The 12317-nt window shown below is 44.7% G+C and overlaps 2 protein-coding genes across 2 annotated transcripts; one reads left to right on the top strand and one right to left on the bottom strand.

Annotated features, from left to right (window-relative positions):
- Window positions 1–466: 466 nt before the first annotated feature.
- Window positions 467–4862, top strand: psma1 (proteasome 20S subunit alpha 1). Its single transcript, XM_012862518.3, has 10 exons — window positions 467–605; window positions 1507–1551; window positions 1627–1728; window positions 2969–3072; window positions 3184–3272; window positions 3824–3894; window positions 4015–4144; window positions 4232–4311; window positions 4413–4517; window positions 4615–4862. Exons 1-10 carry the CDS (start codon window positions 603–605, stop codon window positions 4675–4677), a joined length of 792 nt encoding a protein of 263 aa, XP_012717972.1. The 5' UTR covers window positions 467–602; the 3' UTR covers window positions 4678–4862.
- A 1664-nt stretch (window positions 4863–6526) lies between these two features.
- On the bottom strand, window positions 6527–11071 carry ric3b (RIC3 acetylcholine receptor chaperone b). The gene is made up of 6 exons (XM_012862438.3): window positions 10828–11071; window positions 9458–9684; window positions 9233–9311; window positions 8198–8291; window positions 7463–7593; window positions 6527–7361 (listed from the first exon to the last, which is right to left on the bottom strand). Exons 1-6 carry the CDS (start codon window positions 10946–10948, stop codon window positions 6928–6930), a joined length of 1086 nt encoding a protein of 361 aa, XP_012717892.2. The 5' UTR covers window positions 10949–11071; the 3' UTR covers window positions 6527–6927.
- Between the last annotated feature and the right edge of the window lie 1246 nt (window positions 11072–12317).

Below are 12317 nucleotides of genomic sequence, written 5' to 3'. Positions count from 1 at the left end.
ACATACAATCAAAGGCTCACATTAAAACAAGAAGCAGGCAGTGAGTTAGACTTCTTTCAAATTTAGTTTTCACCATTTATTAAAGTTCAGTTTTTGTTTCATCTTAACAACAAAAGTTCTCACCAAAGTACCACTTTGTAAAAAAGTACTTTGAATGAGAAAGAGTAAAAAGTAAAAAAAAAAAAAAAAAAAAAAAAAAAAGTTAAGTACATATAGAGTATTCTGTTGACTGTTACAGTTATTTGATTTATTATAATTTATATTGTTATAAATAATATTGAATGAGAAATAGTAAAAAGTAAAAACAGTTAAGTACATATAGAGTATTCTGTTTAGGGTTAAACTTGTTTACATAATAATAATAATAATAATAATAATAATAATAATAATAATAATAATAATAATAATAATAATGTTTCTTTCACTGGTATTAAAATCTAAATAGCATAGTCATTTAAATCACTTCCCTAAAGAAGGCTGGGTCGATCGCTGACTTGAACTCGGCGTTCTGCTGCTCTCCCCTGTCATCGCATCCAGGAAGAACAATCGAGGATCACAGCGGCACAGCCTGCGCAGGAACTCGGACAGTAATCAGAGCAGAGATGGTAAGTTTGAATGAAACTGAATGCCGCCTTATCAGTTATATATTTTGCGATGCGTACATTAAAAAGAAAACATTTGGTTAATCGTTGTTTCTCGTTATTTCCGATCGGGGGGGGGTGTTGTTTAATCACGCTATGCTAGCGCTAGCCTGCTAAGTTGTGTCTGCACTGTGAGTAAGCAAAACAGCTTCTGTAACTGTTAGCATGTTAAGCCCACTCAGGGGAATATGCAGCAATTGTTTATACCCCACTCTGACACACTCAATAACACGTCCCGTTGATTCACCTAATAAAAAGCCGAGAAGACTGGGTATTATTTGCGTGGGTAAGGATTTGGCAGCAGGCTAGCGCCGAGGTGCTAGCTGAAGTTAGCTACAGCAGACAGAGTTAGCATCACTACACTGAGCGGTGGAAGCGTCGTGCCTTTACTTTCGCTTTGCCTCGCCTCCCCTTCTCTTTGATAAAATAACCCGTGGGTTATTATATTTTATTTATTTTTTATTTTTGTCTAACCAATTTGTGAAACCAAACTCGCTGGGACAAATATTTAGGTCAACGTAACGTTTGTGTTTTAGTCCAAAGTTAAAGTCAGCTGAAGCTGCACCAGGCTGGTAAACGGCGCAGGCTTTGCCTCTTTTCCGGGGAGGTCATCCTTTAAAGGCTGAGCTCAAATGTGGGGTCGATCAATTATTCAGAGCTTTCGGTCATCGGAAACCCCACAACTAGAAAGGTCCAGACCTGAGACGGGAGCAGAACCCGCGGTGTTGCGTTTAGCTTGGGAGGTTTAAAAAGAAAAATCGCCAAGTAGTTTGCGATGATGCAAGACAATTACGTGAGTTCTGCGCCCATCAAAAATGTTTCTTTAGTCTCTCTTTTCACTTGTGCCTTGTTTTTTTGTCTCTAGTTCCGCAACCAGTACGACAACGACGTGACAGTATGGAGCCCTCAGGTGAGTGCAGCTCTGCAGGGTGCAGCAGCCTGCTCTGTTCGCAGCAGCTGATCTTCGCTGCTCTTGTGTTCCCAGGGTCGCATCCATCAGATCGAATACGCCATGGAAGCGGTGAAGCAAGGCTCTGCCACTGTAGGACTGAAATCCAGGACACACGCTGTCCTCGTTGCGCTGAAGGTACCTTGGTATACAGAGAGATTTTGGGTCATGATGCGGACACCAATCAGGTTTTTCCTGACATGTGCTGATTGGCAGTTCTCTCTGAGGTCCGAACTGCTGATTAATAAGAAGGTTTAGGGAAAAGTTGTGCTTTTTTTAAATTTGTTTTTGTTTGTTTTTTGATCAGAGGTAGTAGTAGTTTGGATGAAACACTTTCCCTGTTTATCTGTCAGATCGAAACCTTTATCTGCTTGTCAGCAGGTACTGCTAGTTGATACGTTTACTGGCAGAAAATAATGGGAATTCTTAGTTTTGATGCGTTTCGTAAATGGTGAAGAAGGAAAGTCTGATTAATTTTTTTTTTTATTATTTGACCTGGAGTTGATCAAGGGAAGATTCACTGCTTTCCAACTTGGTTAATTGAACCGCGTGTCTCAATTCATTCTCGTGTACAAACATCTTACGGCTCTTTGTCCTATTACAGTTTAACTAAAATGTTTTTGAAAAAGGTGCAAATTATGGTATTAAAAGATGAGCTGATCTTGCTTAGAGTGGAACCAGACGCATCACTGTTCCTCTTTCACATAATATTTTTTTTTTTTCTGACCAGTAATCATATCTTTAAGCGTTTCTTTGCGACGTGTTGACTCTTGGAACCAACACACACACACGCAGGGATTGTCTTCCCTCTGACCCTACATCTAATTTTTAAATATAAAGTGTTACATTGAGAATGACACCATTCGTCTCATTTATGTCACCTCTGCATAAATAAAGGTAGCATTAAAAAAATCAGTGCAGTAACATTTCAGTTTGTTAAACATGCTTACATAATAAGCATGGGTACCCTGCTGGTGTTTCCTTTATATTTGTAGGGCTGTGGTGTATTAAAGGGACAAATCTGTGGTTGTTATAGTGCAGTAATCACTCATTACTGGATGATGACTACTCAGCCTCACAAATATAACTACGGTGGTCATTAAAGCTTTCATCCACATGCGTCTGGCTTTTTAGTTTGTTGGGAAACCACCCAGTATGACTTAGTTCTTTGTGGGATAAAACGCAGGCCTCAGTCCTCATTAATATTAAATCTGAAGTTATTCTCTTTGTTGCCTGTGTCATTTCTTTTGGGGAAAACATCCCTACCCTCCCCAAAACCAGCAAACGTGTGTCCGACTGTCGTATGAACCAACTTCAGATTTGCTATGATCACATAATCAACGTTACACTGCTTGATTTTTGTATTTCCGCCCTGCAGAGAGCCCAGTCTGAGCTGGCTGCCCACCAGAAGAAGATCCTTCATGTCGACAACCACATTGGCATCTCCATCGCTGGCCTGACCGCCGACGCCAGGCTGCTCTGGTAGGAAATGGTCTCCTCCATGATAGAAGACGTTGTTAGAGCTGCACACTAAAGCCTGCTTTTGTGTTTATGGCTAAAAGGAGATTAACACTGTCACCTTCTCTCTTGCAGTAACTTTATGCGTCAGGAGTGTTTGGACTCAAGGTTCGTCTTCGACAGACCTCTTCCAATTTCACGTCTTGTCTCTCTCGTTGGCAGCAGTATCCTTTCTACTTTGGAAGTTCAGCATGTTTAGGGTCAGTGTTGGGACAAGTAAAGGGATACAGGCTTTCTGTGTTTTAATGGGTAATGTGGTAGGATTTGGCCAACTATTAAAATCCCTGCTTTCAGGCTTACACTCTATATAAGCTCGCTTGGTTGGCAGCAGCAGGTCAGAGTCTGTCAGTGAACTCCTGCGGTGGGCCTTTCGGGCCCTGCATCTGGTAGTTTGGTCAAAGCGTGCTTCACACAGAACAAGCGAAGGCTGCAGGCTCATTTCTAGAAAAATCAATGAATGAACCAACGACCAAATTTAAGGCCTAGCTAAAAGTATTTTAAGTCCTAGAGTGAGAGGTTGGGATGTATTGAAGAATTTTAAAGCCTAAATGAGAGATTTTGCGATTCGAGTTTTAAATGCCTGCCAACACTGTTCACACCATCGCCTGAACATAGAGGAGGAGCACCTTAATCTAGTTGTGGGGTTGTGATGTGAGAAAATTGAATGGCAGTCACAAGGCAGTGCAGCGGTAGCGATCCTTGACCGAAACCCCAGAAACCCAAATTCCCACACAGCGGTACGGAAGACGGCCCTACGGTGTCGGACTCCTCATCGCTGGCTACGATGTAAGTTCGTTTTGCTTATGCCGACTCAGCGGTTTAACGCCAGGTTTCAGTCGTTCCGGCGTTAACCAGAAGGGCGTCGGTGCTGACCAATTGCTTTTGCCGGTTTCCGGCGTCACACAGGACATGGGGCCTCACATCTTCCAGACCTGCCCATCAGCAAACTACTTTGACTGCAAAGCCATGTCGATCGGAGCGCGCTCCCAGTCCGCACGTACCTACCTGGAGAGGTGCATGGACAAGTTCCAAGACTGTAAGACGTTCCTCTTTTTCTATCTCAGTAGAAAGCCCCTTGTGTTTTTTTTTGCACCACTCAGCAGGGAACCGTGTCTGTGAACAGGTACTCTGAACGAGCTGGTTCAGCATGGCCTCCGCGCTCTCAGAGAAACGCTGCCCAGCGAGCAGGACCTCACCACCAAGGTACCGCAACGTCGCTCCGTCCTCTTTAGTTCTGTTCGCACGGAGGCGCCGGCTCCTCTGTGTTCAGGCAACCTCTCAGGACCGCGTCCCTGTCGTTGCAGAACGTTTCCATCGGCATCGTGGGAAAGGAAATGGAGTTCACCATTTACGACGACGACGACGTCGCTCCGTTCCTGGAGGGGCTGGAGGAGAGGCCGCAGAGAAAGGTATTAGTATCAGTTTTAAGTTGGAGATCTTCTCCCCGTTTGACGTCGCCGCACCTTCTGTACCAACTGGAAGACTAAGACCAAGGTTTGTGTGCAGGTTGCCCAGCCTGCAGAGGAGCCTGCGGCCGGAGAGGTGTCCGTTGAGCCAATGGAGCACTGAGGGGGCAGACCACCCCGGCGCTTACTGCAAATCAGAGGAAATCTGTAGAGGAGACGGCTGTCGTGATGTGCCACTCACAAAACTGTTCATTCAAATTAGTCTTTGCCTACATCTACCCATGTAACGTTTCTTTTGTATGGGGGAAATATACCATTATAGTAATAAACATCCTTTTTTGAGTTGTGCTTTTGCTCTTCTTCTTTTTTTTTATTTTAATAATCGGCTTTCAGTACATGGTATAGGTCTGAAGTCTAAATAGAAGTGAAATCCATTGAAATGTGAGTCTTTCATGAAAGGAATGAGGAACCAGAAACTTTTGTTTTTCAGAATATTCCTAACAATTTTCGTCCTTTTCCGACAGCAGCTTTGGAAAAAGTTTACTGCTAAAGGAACCGTTTGAATGTTAGACGACGCTGTTTCATAAATGTTGAGAAAAAAAGAATTCACTTCTGTAAGTCTGTGCGCAAAAATCTCCATGAAGTCTGAAACCGTTGTTAGAACGACACGCTTGAACTACGAAGCGGTGGCAGGTGGTCTCTCTGGGCGGGGGGGTGGTCCCTGCCTGCAGGCGTCAGAGAGGCGGGTCACACCTGAGACAGAAAGCCAGAACCAAACCTGAAACATGCAGCAACGTCAGCACTTTTTGCAGGAATATGTAACTGCACAATGTGTCGTTTGAATCTGATTTGTTTGGTAACCCTCTCCACGGCTTTTATTGAAATAACGGCTTTTCTGCGGTTTAAGCTAAATAGGATTTGCCAGGTTAAATGTGGCAGACCAAGGGATTTCTGCCCGAGCTGTCAAACTGACTGATCTATTCATGAAGCATCATATTTAACATTTGCTATAAGGTTATTTAAACTCTTCATCAGCATGAATGTCAAATTAATTTTGGCTTTTATTGGTTTTTAGATCAGATGTGCTTTCTTCACAATAGATTGATTATACACCAGTGGACGCTGCAAACATAATACCGTTTAGAGAAAGGTTTTATGCTCACATGGGACAAAGTTGAGTTATTTGGTCACAGGAACAGGAAGTGTATTCAAAAGTGGCGGGGGTAGTGTCAATGTAGATGCAATTTATTTTTTTTATTTTTTTATCGGATCACCTCCAACTTATTTTACTTTAGCCAAGATGAACATCCAGCACACCTCAACTGAGCTTAGAAGCTATAAAGCTGCCTCACTGCCAACATCCAGCCTGGACCTCACTGATGGCTCCAAAAGCGTGTTGTAGAGGGTTCAGCTTGCTTAAGGGTCATGTAGCCTAATCTTAGTGTGGGTGTTTGTATATAGTTGGATCGTCTGTAGAATGTGTGCAGTGTGTTGATTAGAATAAATTGAAGCCTTAGGAAAAACCTCCACAGTTGTGTGTAGTATGCAGATCAGGCCCACGGGTGGGTTTTAAGCCCCCTAGAGAGTCACTAGATCTATGATCAGTTTGCTCTGTGAACAGAACATATCAAATAAATCATTAAAAGCCCACGTTTAATTAGGCCTGGATCACGTTTAATTAGTCCTGGATCATATTGATCGATATCAATAATTATCAACAAATTATATGCAGACCTGGTCATTTTATGCTGTTGCTTAGCGACCGGTTTTTAGATACAAAACACACAAACACTGAATTGTAAACTCAACCCTTTATTAAAATAACTTTTTACCAAAACTGCAAGTTTTTAAAACAGAAAAAAAGAACACATGCTCTCTGAACTCTGAAGGGGGTGGAGCTTGGTTCCTGGGTCTGTGTTGTGATTGGTTGGGAGGAAGTAATGACTGTAATAATAATCTACACGACTAGAATGTAAAAGGAAGAAAAACTGTTCTTCTATTGAACTTTTTATTTACCTTTTTTTTTTCTATCATCGATATACATTTATCGATACATATTGATATTGAATTATCGTCCAGTCCTGCGTTTAATATGACACCCATGCCAGTGACGGCTGGATGTAAACATTTGTCTGAAATAGTAGATCCCATAAACAGCTGGATGAGTTACAGTCGGCGTTCCAGTATGAAATTAGCTTATTAAACAGTTTAAGATACTAAAGTTTAAAGTAGAACTGTGCCCGGGTGGCAGAGGTTCTGTTTCACAGTTCAGGTAAAGGTTGCCACGGCTGGTGATAAGTTTCCCATGCTACCACCAGCGCTCATGCTGCTGCCCGTCTGATGAGAGCAGGAGTGGAAGGAGTCAGCCTCGTAGAGCGAGCCCATGCTACAGTTTCTGAGCAGGACTGCGGGGTCAGGGTGTGGCCTTCTTGGCCCTCCTTCTCTTGTTCCTCCGTCTGACTGAGCTGCCGGACGCTTCCGTCTCCGCTGGCCGGGCGAGCTCCTCCACTTTCTCCCGCTCCAACATGGACGTCACCTTCAGCGTGAGCTCCAGCTCCTTGAGGACTCCGGCCAGGTGCTCCTCGGGGAAGCCCAGATCGAACCGACCACCTTCCACGTTGTACCGATGCTCCACCTCCTCCTCGTTTGCCCCTTCCTCGGCCTCCTTACCACCAAGTCCCGGCACGGTTTCACCAGCATCGCCTGCACCTATTAAATCACCAGGGAAGTTTTGCATCTGGTCGTCCGGAGGTTCTCCTGTCCTCTCTGCATCGGCTGCTCCTTTTGGGCTGTGCCGACAACTGCACTGGGTGCCGTCCCAACCTGGGTGAGGTTCCTCTGGATAATCTGGAAAGAGTCCAAACAGATTCCCCGAGTCATTTGCTCGCTGGAGTCCTGTGTGAGCGCCGGGCTCAGAAACCACCGTCGTGTGTGCAACGTTCACTCACCGTCCCAGACTCGCTGGGCCCTCTTCTCCGGGAGGAGCCCCTCCACCAGCTCCCCCTCCTGCATCACCCGGGTTATCTCCGACAGCTGCTGCAGAAGACTCTCCTCCTGGTCCGCCGTCACCCCCGTCACCCTGCACGCACAAGTTGCAGTTTTTTTTTAGCTGGTTCTACATCGAAAGCGAGTCCGACAAGAATCAAGACAGCGTGGAAAGGTAGCCAAGGCTGCCTGACACTAAGAAGTTGTCAAAACAAGCGAATGGGCAGGCCCGTATTAAGACAATGTGGTGCCCCTGGGCACTACAACTCAAACCCCCCCCCCCACCCCCCCCCTTACCCGTGCTGTCCTCCGGTCAAAAACATCAGACATAATCAAGGGGATTTCTGTAATGTAATTTACTATTTACTAACTTACACAACTACATGTAGGCATATGTGCAGTGAGCAATATTCAAATATCTCATTTTAAAATGTTGAAATAAAAAAAATCTTGATTTATTTATCATTTATTATTATTGTGACATCAGTGTTCACAAAACGAATAATGCATGGTCTTTCAACAATTTCAAGTAAATAATATAACAATTTATGAAAAATATATTTTTAAAGCATGTGTCATGTGGTGCCCCCCCATGGTTGGTGCCCCTGGGCACTGGCCCACTGGCCCTTATGGATAATCCGGCCCTGCTGACAGGTAAATGACTGCGGGTGCCGATAGCTTCTCGGCAGGAGGGTCACCTGTCAGGGCTGTGGTGGGCGCTGGAAACGATGTTCTCCATCACCAGCTCCGTCTCCCTGAGCTTCTCCTGCAGCTGGGCGAGCTCGAAGTCAGCTGAGGGAATGGAGAAGACAGGTTCAGACGACGTTCAGACTCGGAGAAGTTGTTTCTCAGGCTAAGTTCCCAACACCTGGGTAGGACTGTGCAGTGCACGTAGAAACCGAAACCAATCCAGGAGCTTTATCTCACCAGCAGGCCCCAGTTAGTACGCTGGGTGTTCAATTTCAACCCAACTGACACGCTGCATAGGGAACAAACGCAGCACGTCAGCACAGACCCCTCATCCCTGCTGTCCAGCACAGTGGTGGAGCGGTGATGATTTGGGCTTGTTTTTTTCAGCTCCTCTAGTCCACCATCAACTCCTTTGTTCACTAACGGGAGGTGATGTGTCTAACCGGCTGAAGCATGGATCAAATCAGGTCAGGATTCCTGCGCTACGACGTTAGGGACGGATAAAGGGAGACGTAAAACAACCACTGCACGGTCATTGTGGCTAAAGGCATCTCAGCAAGTCACAAGATGTGCTCTTAAACCACTGTGCCTTTATCTATAAAACAAAGATGAAGCGAAAATGGAAAAAGGTAAGAAATAAAGCACACCCTCCATACCCCTCACAAAGTAAACATATGCTGAACCTTGATGAGTGCACCACAGTTGTTAACTTAAAACACGCCTGTGTAGTGTTTTAAAACCAAGCAACAGGTGCAGGAATTACAGGAGATTGTTTCCTGTAGGATACGTTCACAGCGAACACGATCGAGGCGAATGGAGCGAGTGATTTACATGTTATCCCCGTGGACGGGCGTGATCAGGAGTGAATCAGTTGAACTGACCAGAGTAACCGGTACGAGGATGGACGCTCCTCCTGTTTGACGACGTGTGGAAACGAGCTGGGCGAAAATTCCCTGTGTCGTCCGCGCGACTTGTTTGCGTGATAGCCGAAATATCACGAGATCTATTCGGAGCGTGCGTTGCTAAATAGAAGCGAAACTCACTGATCTTCCTCTTCATGTTCTCAGAGCGATGTGGAGGACACCTTCTCGCCGATGGCTTGTTGTTCCCTTTGGAGGTGATCTAAAACACGAAATGAAAGCAGGATTATCCAGCAATCCCAATGATTCCCACCCTATCGCTACGGTTCGACTCTTATTCCTAAACGGATGGGGCGGCTCTACTAACATCCTCTCTCAGAGCCATATGTGCAGCTGGCATGGTGTTACCTTAAATAAAATGTAGAGGATGTACAGCAAGATCCCGAAGCCGTACACAGGGATGATCTGTCCCGCCAGATTGGATTTGCCTCCAGTTCCGGCCCCTGTGCCCGCTCCTTTAGCCCTGGCTATGGCCTCCGAGTTGTGGGCCCTGGAGAATCCGGATGCAGCCGCCCTCTGGCTGCGGCCCTCTGGAGCCGACTGCCGATGCATCATGGGAGGGAAATGGCCTGAGCCTGCAGAGAAGGCGTTGACGATAACTAAAGAGCAGGAGTTGTTCGACCCAAACCGCATCAGAAACAGTACCAGAACCAAATTACCGAAGCCTGTTTGTTTGTTTGTTTGTTTGTTTGTTTTTGCTGAAACATTGCAAGGAATCTGCCTCAAATAACAAGGGGGTCCTTGTTTTATTTTAGCAGACGCTGTTCCTCCACCTTTCCACTGTATGATAGAAGCAATAGTTTCATTCTGCATTGGCGTCTTAATTAATTAAATCAAATAATTATGTTCATAATTAAGCAATTATGAACAAATTAAAAAAAAAAAGCGGCAAATCAATTGTAACAGTAAAATTTACAAGTAGGTCAAAGGTTAATTAATTAATTAGCTGCTAACCAATCTGAGCCTGAGCAGCTTCCAGGCTGATGAATCCAAGTTTTCCTGCGGTATTTCAGAGAGAACGGACCACATCACGTATCAGCTGGTGTGTATAAGTTCAAGGTTATGTAAAACCTTTCATCAGGGTCATTTAGCAAGCTCCTGATGTCATTAAGATAAAACAATAGAATCACCACAACTGCTTGATCAGAAATGGCTTCACCCAACCACTAACCACAGCGTAAATGCCATAAAGGGTTTTTTTTGTGTTATCGTTCATCTACTGATTGCGACCATACTTACTGCTGAAAACTACTTCATAAAATAATCTTCTGCAGCTTTAGGAGCAATCATATCCTCTTAGTAGTTCCTGCTGCTAAAGCGCTTCGTTCAGTTTGATTTCTTTTAGCTCTCTTCTGATATTAGTAGTTAATGGGCATTTTTATTTTCCTATTTAATGATAACTTACCTTTACATAAAACAAATACATAAATAAAACATACAGAGTTGTGGTTGGAAACATCTCATTTGTGGTTTGTGGTTGGGGGCATTTAATTTGTGACTATGTCGGCGCTTTGGCGCCACCTGTAGGGAGGAAAGTGAAACTACAAGAACAACTGTAATAGAATCGCCTTGGAAATATTTATCTACGTTAAAAGCGCCGCATTCCATCTGAAGCCTCTGAGGATGATGGTATTAAGAGTCCTATCCGCTACCTGAAACACCACCAAATTAGAAACGGGGGCGGTTTAAAGGTGAAGAAGACCCAAATGGCGACGCACCTTCTGGCCGCTCGGCAGCATCCTTCCTCCCCCTGGATAAAAGCATCTTGGGAAGCAGGAGCGCGACGCACAGCACGAGGCACGTCGCGAGGGTCACCTTTTGCAGCGTAGACATCGACATACCGACAGGTGGGCAGCCGCCTTCCGGCTGTGATGCCACGGTACCGGACAGGTTCGCGTTACAGAAACAGAGAAGGCATAGTGAGACGGTGGAGCTTCTTCGTTTGGCCGCTGGAGCGGAAGTGCAAACGAACGGCAATTACAGCGTCGTACCACCAGGGGGCGCCAACGGAGCGTGGTTTTAACTCACAGGCGACAGAGAACGTAAAGAGTAAAGTATTGTTCCAGTGGGAAATAATTGAAGCAACAAATAGCACTACAATCAGATGGGCCACAGCTCAGTGCACAAATGTTGCATTCTTTGCGCTATTCTGCCCTGAACTAGAGATAACATCAGCAGTGCCTTTATTTGGCTAAAGAGAAAAAAAAAAAAAGAAAAAAGACTGGACTGTTGCAATTTGCATGTTAAACATTAAGCAATAATTACAATTGAAAAAACGACTCCAAAGTTTCTTTTACAAAAACATAGTATAAATAGTTCAAAATGAACAAGGCTTCACATCTCACTGTATATCCGGTCTAGATTCTGGCTGTAATTTATGATCACGTGTGTGACTGTTTTTTTGTTTTTTTTCCCCCAAGGCCGAACTCTGAGAACCTCACAAGGTTTCAGGATAATTTGGCAACAATGAGCATACGGAAGGACCAGGGTGGACCGGAGGGGAAAGGTTTCATTATGAATACCAGCTACATTTCGCTGGAGCTGGAGCAGCAGAACAGCCGCATCATCTGCCACGGCACCCAGGAATGATCACCAAGGAGACAGAATGACGATGGGGCCGCTTGAACCAGCTGGCCCCGACGCAACTCCACGTGAAACATGGTCCTTTTTTTAATTAGAGAGAGCAAATGTGCCGTAGCAAATGTTGCACCAAACACAGCTCTGCACAAGTCACACAATCAAGTCCTGTTTCCTGTATATAGTTGTTGTTATAGGCCTTTCGTTGAATCATTCGCACCCCCGCTTGATTTTGGTTTAAGGTAATCTTTTAATTTTACCAGCAGGTTTCTTTTGACCGTGAGTAGCGTTTCAGAGTGATCCAGAAGAGACTATACTGCTTGTGGAGGATTAGGGTAATGGCAAGAAGGCGCTCCAATACCAAAGGCTTGGAACTAAATTGTCAAAAAAATAAAATAAATTCACAAATCTGGCAGTGGTATGAGTATTTTTGGGCTTAGCTGTATCAGTGGATACACGTGTCGCAACTGAAATATAAATGGATTTTTATCCAAGTTTAGGTTCTGAAAACGATCGTTTTCCTCGTCACCGCTTGTGACTCTGCCACACGTTACGCCCCATCATGGCTCAAACACGCAAGGGCAACTCCCTGCTTCCATTGCATCCGTATTATCCGGGGAAAAGATTTATC

This window comes from Fundulus heteroclitus, chromosome 2 (genome assembly GCF_011125445.2).
Source record: "Fundulus heteroclitus isolate FHET01 chromosome 2, MU-UCD_Fhet_4.1, whole genome shotgun sequence".
In the NCBI taxonomy this organism is placed as follows: Eukaryota; Metazoa; Chordata; class Actinopteri; order Cyprinodontiformes; family Fundulidae; genus Fundulus; species Fundulus heteroclitus.
The sequence above is the reverse complement of the archived record's forward strand: the minus strand, read 5'-3'. Positions and strand labels throughout refer to the sequence as shown.

Excerpts from the sequence above, each read along its gene's own strand:
- psma1 (XM_012862518.3), top strand. Across the intron at positions 3,273-3,823 it reads TGTCTCTCTCGTTGGCAGCA|AAACCCAAATTCCCACACAG; the intron begins GTATCCTTTCTA and ends CCGAAACCCCAG. Across the intron at positions 4,518-4,614 it reads AGGAGAGGCCGCAGAGAAAG|GTTGCCCAGCCTGCAGAGGA; the intron begins GTATTAGTATCA and ends GTTTGTGTGCAG.
- ric3b (XM_012862438.3), bottom strand. The coding sequence starts at position 10,948 with ATGTCGATGTCTACGCTGCAAAAGGTGACCCTCGCGACGTGCCTCGTG. Across the intron at positions 9,312-9,457 it reads TCCTCTACATTTTATTTAAG|ATCACCTCCAAAGGGAACAA; the intron begins GTAACACCATGC and ends TTCGTGTTTTAG. Across the intron at positions 8,292-9,232 it reads GAACATGAAGAGGAAGATCA|CTGACTTCGAGCTCGCCCAG; the intron begins GTGAGTTTCGCT and ends CCATTCCCTCAG.